General features: G+C 47.6%; 1 protein-coding gene across 1 annotated transcript in view; it reads right to left on the reverse strand.

Annotated features, from left to right (window-relative positions):
- The window catches only part of LOC141264405 (uncharacterized), a 52,638-nt gene that overhangs the window by 28,904 nt on the left and 7,065 nt on the right, over positions 1–16,669 (reverse strand). The window contains exons 4-5 of the mRNA XM_073676697.1: positions 11,470–11,614; positions 6,903–7,054 (exon numbers count right to left, since the gene is read on the reverse strand). Of these exons, the coding sequence (XP_073532798.1) occupies positions 6,903–7,054; positions 11,470–11,614 (297 nt within the window). The remainder of the gene's footprint in view (positions 1–6,902; positions 7,055–11,469; positions 11,615–16,669) is intronic.

Here is a 16,669-nt window from a genome sequence, read left to right on the forward strand (position 1 = left end):
TGCTGATGACACACAGATCTACCTCTCTGGACCCGATATCTCCTCCCTAATAACCAAAATCCCACAATGTCTGTCCGCCATCTCATCCTTCTTCTCTGCCAGATTTCTAAAACTTATGGATAAAACAGAATTCATCATCTTTCCACCCTGTCATTCATATTCCCCATCTGACCTATGCATTAACGTCAATGGCTATTCACTCTCCCCAGTCCCACTGCCTTGGGGTAACCCTGGACTCTGATCTCTCCTTCAAACCACATACCAAGCCCTTTCCACTTCCTTCCGACTCCAACTCAAAAATATCTCCCGGATGCGCACATTCCTCAGCAAAGACTCTGCAAAAACACTAGTGCATGCTAGTGTTGAGCCACCCCCGTAGTGTTCGGGTTCGGTTCGGTTCGTCGAACACCGGGATGTTCGAGGAACTGTTCGTCGAACACCTTAGAACACTGTCGAACACCGTTAAAACCAATGGCAGGCAAACAAAAACACATAGAAACACATAGAAAACACCTTCAAAGGTGTCCAAAAGCTGACAAACTGCTCAGAAGACACTCTCTTTAAAAAAGCCGGCCGGCAAATTCAGCAGCGGCATACACCGGTACCCGACAATTTAGACAAGAAGGAATAGAGCATCACACATAGATTAGATAGATAGAAACATGTCAGTCACATATATAAGAATTACAGTGACAGTGTTGGTTACTGTACTTGTCATTTAGTGTAAAGGATTTATTAAAAAAAATATTAGTGTTTTCATGCACCGTCTCTTTAAAAAAGCCGGCCGGCAATTCAGCAGCGGTACCCGACAATTTAGAACAGAAAGAATAGAGCTTCACACATAGATTAGATAGATAGAAACATGTCAGTCACATATATAATAAGTACAGTGACAGTGTTGGTTACTGTACTTGTCATTTAGTGTAAAGGATTTATTTAAAAAAATAATAGTGTTTTCATGCACCGTCTCTTTAAAAAAGCCGGCCGGCAATTCAGCATCTGTACCCGACAATTTAGAACAGAAAAATAGAGCATCACACATAGATTAGATAGATAGAAACATGTCAGTCACATATATAAGAAGTACAGTGATAGTGTTTGTTACTGTACTTGTCATTTAGTGTTAAAATAAAGGATTTATTTAAAAAAAAATTGGCGTGGGGTTCCCCGTAATTTTAGTCTCTAGCGGAGGTTAAGCAGACGGCTGGGGCAGATGTTTGAAGCCTGGGAAGGGGGTAATACCCATGGAACTTCCCAGGCTACTAATATCAGCCCCCAGCTGAATACCTAGCCTTTACTAGCTATTAAAATGGGGGACCCCCCCCAAAAAATGATGTGCTGTCCCCCCTATTTTAATAGCTAGCAAAGGCTAGGCAGACAGCTGGGGGCTGATATTAATAGCCCAGGAAGGGTGCCATGAATATTGGCCCCCTCCCAGGCTAGAAACACCAGCCGTCAGCCGCCCCAGAAATGGCGCATCCATAGGATGCGCCAATTCTGGCACTTAGACTCGCTCTTCCCACTGCCCTGTAGCGGTGGCAGTGGGGTAATAGGGCTGGGGTTGATGTCAGCTTATAATGCCAGCTGACATCAAGCCCAGGTTAGTAATGGAGAGGCGTCTATGAGACGCCCCCATTACTAACCCCATAGTGAAAGTTAAAAAAAACACAAACACCCAGAATAAAGTCCTTTAATTGAAATAAAGACACAATTCTTTAATGTTCTAAATTAAACTCTACTTACCGTCAAGCCCATTCCAGCTGAAGCCAACGATCTCCTGCAATAAAAGTAAAGTAATAAAGCAACATAATCCTTACCTTTCCATGGTTCCCAGGACGGCTCCAGCTCTGCTACATCGAGATGACAGGCTGGACCGCAGCAGAACGCTGCCATCCAGCCTGTCATCCCGCAGACACTGAGAAGCGCAGGCTTGCTTGCGCTCCTCAGTGTCAGGCTGTGACGGCATCCAGATGAGCCGAGGTCATGTCCAATGAACTCGGCTCACCTCATGCACGTCACTGACAGCGTGGGAAAATTCTCCTGCACTCAGCGCTTCAGCGTGAAAATTCTCCCACGCTGTCAGTGACGTGCATGAGGTGAGGTCATGTCCAATGATCTCAGCTCACCTCATGTACGTCACTGACAGCGTGGGAGAATTCTCACGCTGAAGCGCTGAGTGCAGGAGAATTTTCCCACGCTGTCAGTGACGTGCATGAGGTGAGCCGAGTTCATTGGACATGACCTCGGCTCATCTGGATGCCGTCACAGCGAGACACTGAGGAGCGCAAGCAAGCCTGTGCTTCTCCGTGTCTGCGGGATGACAGGCTGGATGGCAGCGTTCTGCTGCGGTCCAGCCTGTCATCTCGATGTAGCAGAGCTGAAGCTGTCGTGGGAACCATGGAAAGGTAAGGATGATGTTGGTTTATTATTTTTCTTTTATTGCAGGAGATCGTTGGCTTCAGCTGGAATGGGCGTGATGGTGAGTATGGTTTAATTTAGAACAATAAAGAATTGTGTGTTTATTTCAATTAAAGGACTTTATTCTGGGTGTTGTGTTTTTTTTAAATACTTTACTAGAAATTCATGGCGGTCATGTCTAATATTGGCGTGACCCCATGAATTTTGGGCTTAGGGCCAGCTGATAATACCAAGCTGGCCCTAACCCCTTTATTACCCAGTGAGCCACTGCACCAGGGCCATGGATGAGTTGGGTACAGCGCCAGAAGATGGCGCTTCTATGAACGCGCCATTTTCCGGGGTGGCTGCGGACTGCAATTTGCAGCGGGGGTGGGGGGGCCCAGAAAGCTTGGGCCTCCCTGCGCTGCAGATTCCAGCCCCCAGCTGCCTAGTTGTACCTGGCTGGGCACAAAAATAGGGCGAAGCCCCACGTATTTTTTTTTTAATTATTTCATGAAATTCATGAAATAATTAAGAAAAAAAGACCTTCCCTATATTGTTTTGTCCGGCCAGGTACAAATAAGCAGCTGGTGGTTGGGGGCAGCCTGTTCCTGCCTGCTGTACCTGACTGGACACAAATATAGTGCAAAGCCCCACTTCAATTTTTTTAAATTATTTCAGGAAATTCATGAAATAATTAAAAAAAATTGACGTGGGGCTTCGCACTATATTTGTGTCCAGTCAGGTACAGCAGGCAGGAACGGGCTGCCCCCAACCACCAGCTGCCTATTTGTACCTGGCCGGACACAACAACATGGGGAAGCCCTTTTTTCTTAATTATTTCATGAAATAATTTTTAAAAAATTGACGTGGAGCTTCGCACTATATTTGGGTCCAGCCAGGTACAGCAGGCAGGAACGGGCTGCCCCCAACCACCAGCTGCCTATTTGTACCTGGCCGGACACAACAATATAGGGAAGCCCTTTTTTTCTTAATTATTTCATGAAATAATTTAAAGAAAATTGACGTGGGGCTTTGCCCTGTTTATGTGTCCAGCCAGGTACAACTAGGAAGCTGGGGGCTGGAATCCGCAGTGCAGGGAGGCCCAAGCTTTCTGGGCCACACCCGCTGCAAAGTGCAGTCCGCAGCCACCCCGGAAAATGGCATGTTCATAGAAGCGCCATCTTCTGGCGCTGTACCCAACTCATCCAGGGCCCTGGTGTGGTGGCTCACTGGGTAATAAAGGGGTTAGGGCCAGCTTGACATTATCAGCTGGCCCTAAGCCCGAAATTCATGGAGTCACGCCAATATTAGACATGACCACCATGAATTTCTAGTAAAGTATTTTAAAAAAACACAACACCCAGAAAAAAGTCCTTTAATTGAAATAAACACACAATTCTTTATTGTTCTAAATTAAACCATACTTACCGTCACGCCCATTCCAGCTGAAGCCAACGATCTCATGAAATAAAAGAAAAATAATAAAGCAACATCATCCTTACCTTTCCATGGTTCCCACGACAGCTTCAGCTCTGCTACATCGAGATGACAGGCTGGACCGCAGCAGAACGCTGCCATCCAGCCTGTCATCCCGCAGACACTAAGAAGCGCAGGCTTGCTTGCGCTCCAAAGTGTCTCTCTGTGACGGCATCCAGATGAGCCGAGTTAATGTCCAATGAACTCGGCTCACCTCATGCACGTCACTGACAGCGTGGGAAAATTCTCCTGCACTCAGCGCTTCAGCGTGAGAATTCTCCCACGCTGTCAGTGACGTGCATGAGGTGAGCTCATGTCCAATGAACTCAGCTCACCTCATGCACGTCACTGACAGGGTGGGAAAATTCTCACGCTGAAGCGCTGAGTGCAGGAGAATTTTCCCACGCTGTCAGTGACGTGTATGAGGTGAGCTGAGTTCATTGGACATGAGCTCACCTCATGCACGTCACTGACAGCGTGGGAAAATTCTCCTGCACTCAGCGCTTCAGCGTGAGAATTCTCCCACGCTGTCAGTGACGTGCATGAGGTGAGCTCATGTCCAATGAACTCAGCTCACCTCATGCACGTCACTGACAGGGTGGGAAAATTCTCACGCTGAAGCGCTGAGTGCAGGAGAATTTTCCCACGCTGTCAGTGACGTGCATGAGGTGAGCTGAGTTCATTGGACATGAGCTCACCTCATGCACGTCACTGACAGCGTGGGAGAATTCTCCTGCACTCAGCGCTTCAGCGTGAGAATTTTCCCACGCTGTCAGTGACGTACATGAGGTGAGCCGAGTTCATTGGACATGAACTCGGCTCATCTGGATGCCGTCACAGGGAGACGCTGAGGAGCGCAAGGAAGCCTGCGCTTCTCAGTGTCTGCGGGATGACAGGCTGTATGGCAGCTTTCTGCTGCGGTCCAGCCTGTCAACTCGTTGTAGCAGAGCTGAAGCTGTCGTGGGAACCATGGAAAGGTAAGGATTATGTTGCTTTATTATTTTTCTTTTACTGCAGGGGATCTTTGGCTTCAGCTGGAATGGGCGTGATTGTAAGTATGGTTTAATTTAGAGCAATAAAGAATTGTGTGTTTATTTCAATTAAAGGACTTTATTCTGGGTGTTTGTGTTTTTTTTAACTTTCACTATGGGGTTAGTAATGGGGGTGTCTTATAGACGCCTCTCCATTACTAACCTGGGCTTGATGTCAGCTGGCATTATAAGCTGACATCAACCCCAGCCCTATTACCCCACTGCCACCGCTACAGGGCAGTGGGAAGAGCGAGTCTAAGTGCCAGAATTGGCGCATCCTATGGATGCGCCATTTCTGGGGCGGCTGACGGCTGGTGCTTCTAGCCTGGGAGGGGGCCAATATTCATGGCACCCTTCCTGGGCTATTAATATCAGCCCCCAGCTGTCTGCCTAGCCTTTGCTAGCTATTAAAATAGGGGGGACCCCACGTCAATTTTTTGGACGGTCCCCCATTTTAATAGCTAGTAAAGGCTAGGCATTCAGCTGGGGGCTGATATTAGTAGCCTGGGAAGCTCCGTGGGTATTACCCCTTCCCTGGCTTCAAACATCTGCCCCAGCCATCTGCTTAACCTCCGCTAGAGCCTGAAATTATGGGGAACCCCACGCCAATTTTTTTTTAAATAAATCCTTTATTTTAACACTAAATGACAAGTACAGTAATCAACACTGTCACTGTACTTCATATATATGTGACTGACATGTTTCTATCTATCTAATCTATGTGTGATTCTCTATTCCTTCTATTCTAAATTGTCGGGTACCGCTGCTGAATTGCCGGCCGGCTTTTTTAAAGAGACGGTGCATGAAAACACTAATATTTTTTTTAATAAATCCTTTACACTGAATGACAAGTACAGTAATCAACACTGTCACTGTACTTCTTATATATGTGACTGACATGTTTCTATCTATCTAATCTATGTGTGATTCTCTATTCTTTCTGTTCTAAATTGTCGGGTACCGGTGTATGCCGTATGCCGCTGCTGAATTGCCGGCTTTTCATGTTTCACTGTGAGCACTGTTCCCATCGATTTGGGCAATCACTGTAATGCCACAACCACCATGGCTGTGGCATTACAGTGAGTGGCAGACAATCCCTGCATGATTGGTGCTCTAAATAGCGCCAGACATGCAGGACACGCTTTTGGTGCAGGAACAGTTATCGAACATAACCTCGAACAGCCGAATTTTTTGCAAATCGTTCGGGTTCGTCGAACAACTCGAACACCGCCCAAAACAGCTCGAATTTGAGATTGGCGAACAGTTCTAGTCGAACACCGCTCATCTCTAGTGCATGCCCTCATCATCTCCTGCCTTGACTACTGCAACCTCCTGCTCTGTGGCCTCCCTTCCAACAATCTCGCGCCCCTCCAATCTATCCTAAACTCTGCTGCTTGACTAATCCACCTGTCCCCCTGCTATTCCCTGGCCTCTCCCCTCTGTCAATCCCTTTACTGGCTCCCCATTGCCCAGACACTCAAGTTCAAAACGCTAACCATGGCATACAAAGCCATCTACAACCTGTCTCCTCCGTACATCTGTGATCTAGTCTCCCGGTACCTACCTGTACGCAACCTCCGATCCTCACAAGATCTCCTGCTCTACTCCCCTCTTATTTCCTCTTCCCACAATCGCATGCAAGATTTCTCCTGCGCATCCCCCCTACTCTGGAACTCTCTACCCCAACACATCAGACTCTCGCCTACCGTGGAAGCCTTCAAAAGAAACCTGAAGACCTACCTCTTCCGACAAGCCTACAACCTGCAGTAACCACCGCTCCACCACATTACTGCATGACCTCCTTTACCCCCACCTACTGTATCCACACCCATCCCTTGTAGATTGTGAGCCCTCGTTTTTTGTTAAGATTATGTAAATGCTTTTGCTATGTATACCCCCTTTTTCACATGTAAAGCGCCATGGAATAAATGGCGGTATAATAATGATTAATAATAATAATAACTTGCACTCAATGAAAATGTAATCAGAACTTACCAGAATAAGAGAGCAAACAAAATAAGGCCGAGAACCACGCTGCTGACGTATGGGTCATCTATACGGCTAACGTTATATTTCAGTACAATGCCAAAGTTGACAAGTGTAGCAATGGAAGTCCATGTGGCATATGTAGCTAATCCATTATGTACCTAGGAAACAGACACAAGTCATTGTATATCCTCTGACAAGTCTAGGACAGGTTAATTCTTTATGACTACAGTCATATAAAGAGCCAGAGCAGTTTATTAGCCTGCCCAAAGTATAGGAGTGATCATACCTGCTGTAAGTACAGGTGGACACATCCATTTAACTCTCTTTCACTCATCAAAAATACAAGATTGCATCAAAGCAGTGCAGTGCCACAGATAACCAGCAGGTGGTGCAAGATAACTTTCTATAGTTACTATTTGTACTAGTCACATTTATTATATTCAATTCCAGATCTGTTTAAAACCATTCAACTGGGCTGAAATCACAGTAGTATTTGTGAGCAAATATCACAACAGTCACATCAGATTTCTATAGTAGTCTTTTTTGCTGGTAAGAGCAAATCTAAGGCATTATCCAAAGTAAAACAAACACAAACTCTAGGAACTGTTTTATATTCAGGAGCGTAATGATAAATAAATGCGAGTACTGTAATGTTCAAAGAGGTACAAAGCGGAGTAACTGTTCAAGATTTGCAATATTTTGGCAAATTTTAGGAGACTTGATAGTATGAGATACAGCTCAGCAGTGACCTGTTACTGGATGTTACCTAACAATGAAAATTGCTTATGTGAATATATAGACCTGCTCCCAAATAATTTAGTCTGTCGTAAAAATCAGTCTATGTATAATGGTATATCCAATGATAAAATTGCCATATACAGGTGCATTTCACTCAATTAGAATATCATCAAAAAGTTAATTTATTTCAGTTCTTCAACACAAAAAGTGAAACTCATATATTATATAGAGTCATTACAAACAGCGTGATCTATTTCAAGTGTTTATTTCTGTTAATGTTGAGGATTATGGCTTACAGCCAATGAAAACACAAAAGTCATTATCTCAGTAAATTAGAATACTTTATAACAGCTGGAAAAATGTTTTTAAAATCCGAAATGTTGGCCTACTGAAATGTATGTTCAGTAAATGCCCTCAATACTTGGTCGGGGCTGCTTTTGCATCAATTACTTAATCAATGTGGCGTGGCGTGGAGGCGATCAGCCTGTGGCACTGCTGAGGTGTTATGGAAGCCCAGGTTGCTTTGATAGCAGCCTTCAGCTTGTCTCCATTGTTGGGTCTGGTGTCTCATCTTCCTCTTGACAATACCCTATAGATTCTCTAAGGGGTTAAGGTCAGGCGAGTTTGCTGGCCAATCAAGCACAGTGATACTGTTGTTTGTAAACCAGGTATTGGTACTTTTGGCAGTGTGGACAGGTGCCACGTCCGGCTGGAAAATGAAATTTCCATCTCTAAAAAGCTTGTCGGCAGAAGGCAGCATGAAGTGCTCTAAAATTTCCTGGTAGACGGCTGCTCTGACTTTGGTCTTGATAAAGCACAGTGGACCTACACCAGCTGATGACATGGCTCCCCAAACCATCACTGATTGTGGAAACTTCACACTAGACCTCAAGCAGCTTGGATTGTGGCCTATCCACTCTTCCTCCAGACTCTGGGACCTTGATTTCCAAATGAAAATTGGAATTCTGGGACCTTGTGGAGTGCGTCAATGACTGCCTTCTGGACATCTGTCAAGTCAGCAGTCTTCCCCATGATTGTGGAGCCTACTGAAATAGACTAAGGGACCTTTTTAAATGCTTAGGAAGCCTTTGTAGGCGTTTTTTGTTAATTATTTTCGTTTACTGAGATAATGACAGTTGTGTTTTCATTGGCTGTAAGCCATCATCATCAACATTAACAGAAATAAACACTTGAAATAGATCACTCTGTTTGTAATGACTCCATATAATATATTAAATTCACTTTTTGTATTGAAGAACTGAAATAAATTAACTTTCTGATGATATTCTAATTTAGTGAGATGCACCTGTAATTTCAAACAACTCACTGAAAAGGACATGAGATTCAAAAAACGGCACAGAAGAAAGTCAGCCATATTTACCAACACCATGTCATAATAATGCATTACAGGATGGAGCAGGCCCTCACGATAAAGACGGAGGCAAAACAGATGCAAAATACTGGTAAAACAGCCAGTCACACATCTACCATTCATGGAGAGGTGGTTTCCTAATATTATAAATGCACACGAATAAGGCTTGTATAGGGCACCAGTCACCCAGATATGTGTAGTGCACAGTATCCGGCTTACAGCCTATTTGTGACACCCATACTGTTGGATCAGGCGGGCTGCCCACCACTATGTAGGTGCACCCCACACCCCACACCGCAATTACCCAAGTCAATAATAAAGGGTCTGGCTGCATCCTGAAAAATATGAAAAATGAGCAATTGAAAAAGATGTATGAAACACACGAGGTATTGGACGTTATGTTGGCCAAAATATGCAAGTTGCCAACTCTGTGCGCCTTGTCACAAATCTCACATTAGTCAGAGACTGGAGTAAGATTTCCATCATAAGGAACACCACAGCTAGTCATGAATTTCCCAAGCGATGGCATCACACCCCCGTCCCATCCCAGCTCTGGCGAAATGGCTAACTGGTGTGAAACCTCAAAAGTCACAACATTTTTGTGCAACTCAGCACTGCATAAAAATTTTGCAACTTTTTAAAGCGATTTACGCCAGGCATAATTACTATGATGAATTATGGCCATAGTGTTTAATGGTAATAGTTCCCCACAGCGCAAGCTACAGGCCATAACAGCCAAGGTTCAGCATGACTGGCAAGAAGTAGGACATCGCCATATAGAAATTCCCTAATCTTCTTAAAGGGATTCTCCGATCTTCACTACATGTCTGCAGTCTCTGAATGTGACTGCAGATTTGTGAATACTCATATCGTGCACAATTCGTGCTTTGATGATTCTCCGGTGCTGGGAATGGGCAGTCTTGTGACCGCAATTATGTGATATGCATACTCCTAGCCACATTCTGACTAGACTGTTTCCGGCTTTGCTAAATGCAAGTGTATCTAGCACCCATCTAGTCGGAATGTGGCTGGGAGTATGCATATCACTCACTCCTGTGACTGCAGACTTATAACTTAGGACCAGACAACCTCTTTAATACATGATCATATCCACAACCCCATTCTAATATGTTTTGTAAAGAATTGCTGAAATAGCCAGATATGTTTTATGTGATGCACATTCAGCTTTCAGGATGTTAGATTTTTTGTCCTAAAACAACTGAATTGATGATACAATTTCTGCACCTTCCCTCTATAGAAAGGGGAAGTTTTCCTGCATGTTTTGTTCTGTGTGACATCCTAATCAGACTCTGTTCACACTTGCGTTTTTTAATTCTGTTACTCTATTCTATGAACAAAGAAACATAATTCATGCACGGTACTTAACTGTTACATAGCGAATGCAAACGGCACCAGAAGGTGATCCGTCTGATTTCCATTATGGTGGCTTAGAAAGGAAAAGATAAATGGATTTCAAAAGCACAGGTGTGAACGTGACCTTACAGATAAAAAAACATAAGCAGTATTTTCCAATAATACAATTTCCAATATTCATTACAAAAAAATTCAATACAGTCAATGGCAGCACAATCTGAGCAGCTTTGCAGGGCAAAAGGGCAACTGTGTCATGGAAGCTGTATAGCGGAGCTGCCACGCACACCGAGGAAGCCTAGCCACATTAAAAAAGTTCTAAAAAATGTTAGAGCTTTATATAGGCAAACTGATAAAATATGAATACGACACAAGCAAGCGGGATTACATCACTTCATCACTCCCACCTTTGACACAGCCTTGGTGTGGGGGGGCATGGACGGCCCTCTGCTCTGCCATACTATTCAATTTTATCTGTGTCCTGAGCATGCTGATACAGTTGTCCGTGGCAGAGCACAGGGGGCCTCTTGTCCTATCAGCTTAGCTCACTTGAAGTGCATGAGGTTGAGTTTCAACACTATACACATCAGGGGCGTACATACTATTTTTGTAGCCTGTGCAGCCACACAGAGACCCAAAAGATAAAGGGTCCACTTTGACCTCCAAATGATGAACTACCAGACTCTAATGGACCCACATACTGTTCTTGCAAAGAGGCCTTCTTCTGTCTCAGTCCACCTCTGATACACATGCTGCCATATTTTTCTAATCTTAGACAATTAGGCCACGGCCCCACTATCAGTATTTGGTCAGTATTTTTTCTCAGGAGTGGCAGCCAAAACCAGGAGTGGGTGATAAATGCAGAATTGGTGACTTGTTTCTATTATACCTTTTCTTTGATTGTTCCTCACTTGGTTTTGGCTCCTATTCCTGAGAAAAAATAATGACCGAATACTGACCAAATACTGATAGTGGGGCCGTGGCCTTACTGTAATACAATATTCGTACCATTGGTTGATTAGGTATTCTAATATACTGACAATATAAAGCTTTTCAACTGAAGCTGCAGACATTCCTTTTAGGTATGCTTACCAATATTCTGATGCACCACAGATCGAAATGCTGATTTTGTGACATCCAATCTGCGTACCGGTAACAATTTCTGTATGACATGTGAAGCATTAGGAAGATGGTTATTGGTATTAAAGCTAAGAAGACATTCGCATATATAAGGAGCCTGTGAAAAAAAAGTTGAAGGAAATTAGGAAGTTTTGATAACCCAGTAACATATACTTGTCCTAGACTGACATATCCATGACCTATATTTAGGACAGGTCATCAATATCAGATAGGCGGGAGTCCTAATATTGGCATCCTGGGCAGCTCTTGCACTTCCTAGGATGTCATTATGTCGCATTGCAACACACATTATGACAGTTGTGGGACCTAAAAAAGTAAGAGGCGCCCAGGATTCCGGTGCCGAGGATACTGGAGGACTGTCCTGGTCCGGCTGCCATGGAGGACCAGACTAGATGCCGGAATAGGGCAGCACAAATTTTTTAGTCAACTGTAATACACAGTGCATGGATCAACAAAGCATATTTTATTTATTACAAAAGCTAGTAAGAGAATAATTCATTGCATAGTATAAAAAAAGACAGACAGGTAATGTAGCACCCTGAGGATTCGGCTGCTACAGGGGTATTGCACCTCAACCCAGAGGTGTGATATTCCACTCCCGGGTAAGGATGGAGTGTGGAACTGAGCTCAGAAAGCTGCATGCACTACACACATCCCATTTCCGAGGAACAGACCAACGGTACTCCCACTTAGAAATGTGCAGGTACGACCGAGTCTGTTCCTGGCTGGAGTGGGAGGGGGGTGGTACATCCCAGCAGTGTAGGGGCAGATAGGGGGAGCAGCCTGGGTAAAGATAGGAGCTCATTGGGTGCTGGTCACCTGAGCTCACACATAGAGGGAGTATTTAAGGTGGGCACCATCTAAGATCAGGGTCAGTCTGTGAGGAGCCAGAGAGACATCAGTCTTGGCAGAGCAGTCAGAGGAAGAGAGCAGAGCAGCCCCAGAGAGAGTGAGAGTGGAGCAAGAGAGACCCAGAGGGGGAAACAAGAAGGAACTCTGAGAACCCACATACAAACCTAGGGTGAAGAGTTGGCAAAAGGGTACCGGATCCCAAACTGGTGGGGGCTAAAGCACACCTCAGCCAGAGACCGGAGGCCGTGGGCAGGATCTGCCACGGCCACCCACCACATCTACCCTGAAGGCAAACCACATGTAGGGTCAGGGAACCCAAGGCCAAGGGTCTCCCAACAGAAGGCCCGAGGGAGCTGGACCTAGGTGGATCCCTGGTGGGGACGGCCAGAAGAAAGGACAAGAAGGAGGGCTCAGGGACACGCTCCGGACTTGCTTGGGGGTTGGCTGAATCCAGGACCTGGTGGACGCAGCACGGCTCGGGTGGTCACTTAAGGCCGGAGTGACTGGAATATCTGCAGTAAGTAAACACCCTGAACTGCACAACCCGACTCTGTCTTTCATTATCATCCACGCTGCACCACCACAACCCCCATCCTCTGCACCTGACCCCCTGAGGCCATACCCCTCCCGTTGGGGGTTATACTATCTAAAGCTGCACCAACACCATCAGCCTCAGCGGACCCTGCTGCAGCGGCGGCCGTAGTGACCGCAATCCAACGGGTGGCGTAGTCGACATAACGAACTTTGTAACATCTGTAGGACTGCCACATACTCTGAGCTTGACACCCTGGGCACGGACCGGGTCACAGCCACTCGGAGACTACAACCCCCATCTGATCCGGCTCCGGGTATTCCCCTAAAGAATATGGCCCAGGGGGCGCGTCAACTTTGGCGTAGTCGGCAGGATAACGTGCCCGCAACACCCGGGTACTGCGTGCCTGAAGAAAAGAACAAGTTTACCTCAAAAACAAGTCTCCTGCCGGTTCCGGAGGGTCCCCGCCATCGGACTCCGTCACAGATCGATTCCCGCCGGTTGTCCGCCATTAACAGCTTTTTCCCGCCATCTGCAGAGTTTCCCGCCACTGGGAGACGATTCCCGCCATTTCCAAGGGTTTCCCGCCTTGGAAGAGCGGACGCCATTATGGGCGTGCCAGAGGGTGGCAAGAGGCCACCTCCCATCGTGGGCCAGGACCGAAAATGGCGCCAAAAGTGGAAACCGCCCCCACCAACAGAGACTGTGATGCTAGAGGTGTCTGTCAGCGTGAAAGAACTGCCCCTGGAGCTGACAATCACCAAGTGGCCCCGGGACCGCCCTCGAAGTGGGAGGACTGAGAAGGAGAGAGCAAAGATGGGTGTCGCCTGGAGCAGTCTGGAGAGAGCGCACCCGGAGACAAGAAGCCTAGAGCTGAGTCCAGAAGAAGCTTACCCGGAGATGGAAGAAGAGCAGAGCAGCACCGGCCCGCTGGCCAGGAGCCTGCTGGAGACAACGGAAGGAGAGCAGAGCAGCACCGACCCGTTGGTCAGGAGCCTGCTAGAAGCAACGACCCCACTAGGCTTAGTGGAGGTCTTGGCACAGCTCCCCCGAGATCGGGAGTGTGCACAGACTGCGCTGGAGGGCCTCACACGGAGGATGGCCCGGGTGCAACGAGAGACGTTGGCGGAGTGGAGCCGAGAGATGGCCCAGCGGACCGAGACTCGTCAGCGGAGCACGCCACCCGAGACGAGGAGACAGACCGCCTCTGAGGATGGCGCAGGAGGACTGAAGGCCGGAGACGGCGCCGAGAAGGGAGCCGAACGAAAGGAGGCAGGTAAAGGGGACGTTTCTACCCCAAACCGGGAAACCGCGTACCTGCCCCAGCTCCCCGTCGCAGAGCCCGAAGTACCCCCTGCCGTGCCCGTAACCGCAACATCACCGCCACAGACTAGGCCTCAACCGGAAGCCGCGGCCGCGACCCCTGTGACGTCATACGCCTCGACCCCGAGCGTGACCAAGCAGGAAGTACCATCGGCCTGGTCGCAAGGCCTAGTACCCCCGGGCGCCGCAATACCAACAGCGCCCCCTACCTCCGCGGAGCCCCCGGCCTGGTCGCAGGGCCAAGTAGCCCAGGGCGCCGCCATCCTTACGGTGCCCTTCACTTTCCAGGTGCCCCAGGCCTGGCCGCAAGGCCTGGGCAACCCGGGCGCCACCACCACCGCGCCCATAAGACCAAGAGTGCCGCATCTGGGAGAAGATCTGTTCGCCCAGCCTACGGACCCGGACGGGTCTGAAGCTAAAGGTAACCATAAAGAAAGAGCAGGAGGACGTCGTCGTTAAGTACAGCAGAGTACAAGCTGTATATAGTTGCCCGTCGGGGCACAGTGAACCGTTGCTGCTAATATAGTCCCCGTTGGGACCAGAGAATTGAACTGTTACCCGTATTTCCTTTAATCCCTCTGACCGAGGACTGAGAGCGGTCATCCCTATTCCCATTACCTGGCCGAGGACTGAGAGCGGCCATATCCCTTGTATATAGTTGCGCTTCCTAAAGCGCCCCCTACCGGTTTTATAGGAAACTGTTGTTTTTACTACAAGAGACTGTCGCACTTTACCCGGTCACAAGTTGCACCGTGACCGGAGGTACCAAGAAACAAGAATGTTTATAATGAAAAGTTTTATATGAAGAGTATTATGCTGCTGATGATGTTTTATATGTTTTATATGTTTATGTTTTATGAAAAAAAAAATGTATGTTTGTGGATGTTTTTGTCTTACAGCCCGAGGACGTGCTGTGATTTACCAGGGGGGAATGTAGCACCCTGAGGATTCGGCTGCTACAGGGGTATTGCACCTCAACCCAGAGGTGTGATATTCCACTCCCGGGTAAGGATGGAGTGTGGAACTGAGCTCAGAAAGCTGCATGCACTACACACATCCCATTTCCGAGGAACAGACCAACGGTACTCCCACTTAGAAATGTGCAGGTACGACCGAGTCTGTTCCTGGCTGGAGTGGGAGGGGGGTGGTACATCCCAGCAGTGTAGGGGCAGATAGGGGGAGCAGCCTGGGTAAAGATAGGAGCTCATTGGGTGCTGGTCACCTGAGCTCACACATAGAGGGAGTATTTAAGGTGGGCACCATCTAAGATCAGGGTCAGTCTGTGATGAGCCAGAGAGACATCAGTCTTGGCAGAGCAGTCAGAGGAAGAGAGCAGAGCAGCCCCAGAGAGAGTGAGAGTGGAGCAAGAGAGACCCAGAGGGGGAAACAAGAAGGAATTCTGAGAACCCACATACAAACCTAGGGTGAAGAGTTGGCAAAAGGGTACCGGATCCCAAACTGGTGGGGGCTAAAGCACACCTCAGCCAGAGACCGGAGGCCGTGGGCAGGATCTGCCACGGCCACCCACCACATCTACCCTGAAGGCAAACCACATGTAGGGTCAGGGAACCCAAGGCCAAGGGTCTCCCAACAGAAGGTCCGAGGGAGCTGGACCTAGGTGGATCCCTGGTGGGGACGGCCAGAAGAAAGGACAAGAAGGAGGGCTCAGGGACACGCTCCGGACTTGCTTGGGGGTTGGCTGAATCCAGGACCTGGTGGACGCAGCACGGCTCGGGTGGTCACTTAAGGCCGGAGTGACTGGAATATCTGCAGTAAGTAAACACCCTGAACTGCACAACCCGACTCTGTCTTTCATTATCATCCACGCTGCACCACCACAACCCCCATCCTCTGCACCTGACCCCCTGAGGCCATACCCCTCCCGTTGGGGGTTATACTATCTAAAGCTGCACCAACACCATCAGCCTCAGCGGACCCTGCTGCAGCGGCGGCCGTAGTGACCGCAATCCAACGGGTGGCGTAGTCGACATAACGAACTTTGTAACATCTGTAGGACTGCCACATACTCTGAGCTTGACACCCTGGGCACGGACCGGGTCACAGCCACTCGGAGACTACAACCCCCATCTGATCCGGGTATTCCCCTAAAGAATATGGCCCAGGGGGCGCGTCAGTAACACAGTTGCTGGTAAAACATAGACATACATGAGGTAGTTATCGTGGTATACCAACTGGGCCAATGTGGAATCTCCCAGTGGAGACACAGTGGTCAAAAATACCCTCAATGTCGTAACACACAAGCAGTATTGTAATTTAAGGAGAGTCCACCTTACCCATTAGTTAGTTTTAAGTCCCCTGGGACCCTTGTTGCAGTCAGGATACATTGCTGGTTGCAATATGACACCATTCACTTGCACTATGCTGTGATGTAGAAGTGGCATCCAGTAATCTTTTGCCTTGCAATGTGTGCAATCAAAGCCAGAC

This window comes from Phyllobates terribilis, unplaced genomic scaffold (genome assembly GCF_046119375.1).
Source record: "Phyllobates terribilis strain yellow unplaced genomic scaffold, ASM4611937v1 Scaffold_4__5_contigs__length_816908805, whole genome shotgun sequence".
Lineage (NCBI taxonomy): Eukaryota > Metazoa > Chordata > Amphibia > Anura > Dendrobatidae > Phyllobates > Phyllobates terribilis.